Here is a 4565-nt window from a genome sequence, read left to right on the forward strand (position 1 = left end):
TCACAAGAGTCAAGGGAAGTAGACTTGCTTCTTTAAATACTGGAACTCTTAATATCAATTGCTTGACACTTGTCAATTTAGGTAGTTGACGAATCTGTAAATTTTCCTGCATATTATAGAGAGAGAATCAAAGGCAACACGGATTATAGTAAGGAAATAACTTATGAAACCTTTAAAAAATCAGTCAGTGCTCTTACACTGAGTAGCTGAAAGAATTCAAGTTTGAGAATTTGCACACAAGGAAGGCTCGAAAAAGGAGGCAACGTAAAAGGCAATTGCAACAACGAGTTTACTCTAATAGACACCTCAGACAGCTGGGGGAGCTTTTCCAAATATACCAGCATACTCATTCCCACGAAAGTGAAGGACACAAGATCAGTGTCATAAATCTCAACGTCTTCAAGATCATCACACCATAATATGTGCAAGTACTTTAGCTTTAGTGATCGGCCAGAAACTCTAAACCCTGTCAAAGTATGAGCCTCCTCCAAAACCAATCGCTCTAGTTTTGGACAATTGGCAAGCAGTTGCTCAACGAGTTCTCCATCCACACTTACTTGATTCAAGCTGAGCTCTTCAAGATACCTAAATCCAACATGCCATGATATAGAAGGGCTCAAGCCAACATTACTTAGACCTGAAGTCCGCTGTGAACACCCTACATCATCATCCATAAGTGTCTCATGCCCTAACATGTATGGCAATTGACTAGGGTCACATTCATCAGTCAAATCCTTGAAAACCGCAGGCTTGAAATCTAGTTGGAGAACTTTAACTCGTTTTGCCAATGCAAACCTAATCCATCGATCAATATAAGGCTTATATGAGATATTCAAGTCAAAGCGTAATGCCAATCTACGTAAATGGTACCCTCCACTTTGACGATGCAAGACATTGTCCACCCATTGCACATATCTAGCCCTCTCCTTTTCAGCTATCTCGGGGTTAGCTTTCATCTCGGCCAACAAGTAAGACCAGTCGAAGTCAAGGTTGGTGACCTGACAGGTAGACAAATGCCTCCATCTTCTGGAAAGAAGACAAGTCGCTTGTGCTTCTCTAGATGTCAAAAGAGATAATATAAAGCCTATAGCATCTTCAGGCAAACTGCTGATCCGATCCTTTGGGTTGAGCTTCACCAAAAGAGAAACAAACAAGGTAAGAAAAATCTGGAAATAAGACAGATGGAAAATAGGAAGCAGGACAATTCGACAATCAAACATAAGAAAAAACTCAGCTTCCTGTCAGAAACAACGAGATAAAGGAATATTGAAGACCCATTAACCCAACCAAGAAAAAGCACAACTTTTGCTCTATTGGCCAACATATGCAACTGAAAATCCTCTATGGTAATCTGAGAGAGAGTGAGGGCGGGGGTGTCTTCTTGCGACTAGTTCCAACCTCAAAAACGAAACTTTACCTCGTCGGCCGATTCGGCTTCAGAATCAGGTAAGAAAAATCTGGAAATAAGATAGATGGAAACTAGGACGCAGGAAAATTCAACAGTCAAACATAAGAAAAAAAACTCAGCTTCATGTCAGAAACAACGAGATAAGGAAAATCGAAGACCCATTAACCCAACCAAGAAGAGGCACAACTTTTGCTCTATTGGCCAATAAATGCAACTGAAAATCCTCTATGGTAATCTGAGAGAGAGAGCGCGCCGGAGGTCTTCTTGCGACTAGTTCCAACCCCAAAAACGAAACTTTACCTCGTCGGCAGATTCGGCCTTTGCTCTACCAGCCAATAAATTCAACTGAAAATCCTCCTTGGTAATCTGAGACGTGTGTATGCAACGTTGGCTTACCAAGCACAGAGAAAGAGAGATAGGGCAGGGCTCTTCCTGCGATCAGTTCCAACCTCAAAAACTAAAACGTTACCTTGTCGGCAGATTCGGCTTCAGAATCAGAGGGGAGCCTCTTTGCAGATGGAGAATCCATAGACCCCGGCATTAGTTCACCTTCCGTTCGTCTCCATCTTTTTGCCTTCCCGATCACATGTTTAGTCTTTATTAGATTTTAAGCAAAATTCAAAAACACCCTTCGATGCGATATCTTTTTCAAAATTCCTAATCAGCGATATTCTCTCTAATTATGTACACGGATTAACATTTTGAAAATTATCTCACCAAAAAAAAAAAAAAAAAAAAAAAAAGCATTGTCAGAAATATATTATCGCTAATGGCATGTTTAAATAATTTTTATTTTTTCACCTTGACTTTTCTATACTCGAAAATTTCACATTGAGATTTTAAAATAAACAATGAAATGTGATAATTTAATTGTTGCAATGAGATACAATTTTTTTTTTTTTTGTACTCATGCACATGAATCTCTTTATAGTCTCGAGTCGAACCATGGATCAGAGGCTTAATTCACCATTCATATGATGCTATTGTATGAGAAAAAATAAGGATCCGATCAAATGTTCATAGATTAACTCCAAGAAACCCATTGTTTATAGGGAAAATTCCAAATAAGGACTTGAAGTGAATCTATTTTTTCAAATAAGGACCCAAAGTGAACTTTATGTCAAAGAAGGATCCGAAGCGGACTCATTGTTTCAAATAAGGACCCGAAATGAATTTTGTGTCAAATAAAGACTCGAAGTGATCAAGTTAATATCTATTAAGGACCTTAGCTCGTCGACAGACATTTTCCAGCGATTAAAATAGGGGCAATTTTTTACGTTTACTTCTTTCTTCTCCCCCGTTGCTCCTCAACCAAATTGCTACCCAGTTATCGTTGTGACTTGATTCTCATCGCTCCTCGTCTTGCTTGACCAGTGGAGAATTTGGGTCTCCATAAACAAAGAAAGAAGCATATGGTTTTCTTCTTGCTTTTGAATCCGTGGCCTCAACCGGTGGAGAATTTGGGTCTTCGACTCCATGGATGATGGGTATAAGGAATGGGGAGAACTTCAGCCTTTGACTTTGTAAATGATGGGTACAAGGAATGGGGAGACCGTAGAAAACTAGGGTTTCTTTGTTTCTATTTTAGGATTTGTTAATTTTCCCTAGATTTTTTTTCGAAAAAATTGCCCAAACTCGATCGTCGGAAATGTCACATGCTTGATAACCGGCGAATATTTGGCTAACCAGCAAGCTCAAGTCCTTATTTAAAATTCATTTAACCACTTTGGATCCTTATTTGAGATAATGAGTTCACTTTAGATCTTTATCCGATACAAAGTTCATTTGGAGTCCTTATTTGAGAAAATTGATCCACTTCTGGTCCTTATTTGGAATTTTCCCTTGTTTATATCACGACCTTCAACCAAGGAACGATATGAGTTGTTTGCCAATGGCCAACCAAATAAATTCTGGAGCATTTGCGTTTTCTTTAAAAATCAGCTTCTACTGAAATTTCCCCTCCCTGTAGGAGAGTTATTCATCTTCCGATTTGACCTTCAATCGCTGGCTCTCTATTTATAGAAAAGGAGGAGTCGATATCAAAGGATCAGCAAAGCTCGGAAGACGCGCACGAAGGGAGGCCATCAAGCTGTTCCCATTTCAAGCCTCGGAGGGCTCCATCTATTTGGTGCACGTATGACATCAGAAAAGGGCATTCATTTTCCTGCTTAATCTATCAAATTGCGTATTGGTTGCTGCGTTGCCTGCCAATTTGCGAACTCTTTGCATTTTACTTGACTTCATATATTCTTGCTAGGCCCGCAAAAAATGGGTAGGATGGGAAGGGTCATAAATGACCCCACCCATATTGACCACTTTATTTATTAAGCAAATTTCTCAACTCATACCCAATCTGTATCGAGATTCATTTTTTTGATTTTTTTTTCTCTTTTTATTGTTGTCTTTGAAGAATGGATGACTCCATGGATCGGCATGTCAACTTAGTGAGGAACCTTGAGATCAGGTTGCGGATAGGGCTTGAAGGTGGTGGTGAAAGTCTGGGCCATCCACAAATCATGAAAGGGATTTGGAATTTAGTTTGGGATTCAATATGAACGTGTTATGCACCATCCATAAATTATGAAATGAGTTATGACTTTAAGTTTGGTCTTAATAAATCACATTTGAATTCGAGACATTAATCTCAGTAGTTTGTTTGAGAAATGTAAATCTTGAAGATGAAATTAAAGTCGCTGACGGGGTGTAATATCATTCAATAAAGTCCCCATTATTAAAATGGTAAGATACGCCAAACTTTGCTTAGTAGGTGGCAAGATTAGTTTCAAATTGAATTTTATACTTTAAAAAAAAAACCAAACTGCTCGTCTTCTATTATTTCATTTATATAGAAATAAAAAGGATTTTCTCTCTAATACTTGTTTGTAGAAGGAAAAAAATTGTCTTAAAAATCCTAAAATAGAAAAAAAAAATAGAAAAAGGAAGGGCCCGCAATGGCGACTAGTAGAATTCACTTAGTATCCTGAAAAAAAAAAGATCTTTATAATATACCACTGAAATGCATTTTTGCCGTAAGTCCGAATTTGTATACTTTTTCTAAAATTTGCAATTACATTTTATGAGGAATAAAATGCGGAAGTGTAAATTATCTATACTTTTTTTGTTTTGGTCGAACATCTGCGCATTAGTTGGCGGATGA

The 4565-nt window shown here is 38.1% G+C and overlaps 1 protein-coding gene across 1 annotated transcript; it reads right to left on the reverse strand.

The window, feature by feature from the left end:
* Nucleotides 1-161: 161 nt before the first annotated feature.
* Nucleotides 162-1949, reverse strand: LOC104428955 (F-box protein At3g59000-like). The gene is made up of 3 exons (XM_039314293.1): nucleotides 1878-1949; nucleotides 1709-1774; nucleotides 162-1166 (listed from the first exon to the last, which is right to left on the reverse strand). The coding sequence occupies exons 1-3, from the start codon at nucleotides 1947-1949 to the stop codon at nucleotides 162-164; spliced, it is 1143 nt and encodes a 380-aa protein (XP_039170227.1).
* Between the last annotated feature and the right edge of the window lie 2616 nt (nucleotides 1950-4565).

This window comes from Eucalyptus grandis, chromosome 6 (assembly GCF_016545825.1).
Source record: "Eucalyptus grandis isolate ANBG69807.140 chromosome 6, ASM1654582v1, whole genome shotgun sequence".
In the NCBI taxonomy this organism is placed as follows: Eukaryota; Viridiplantae; Streptophyta; class Magnoliopsida; order Myrtales; family Myrtaceae; genus Eucalyptus; species Eucalyptus grandis.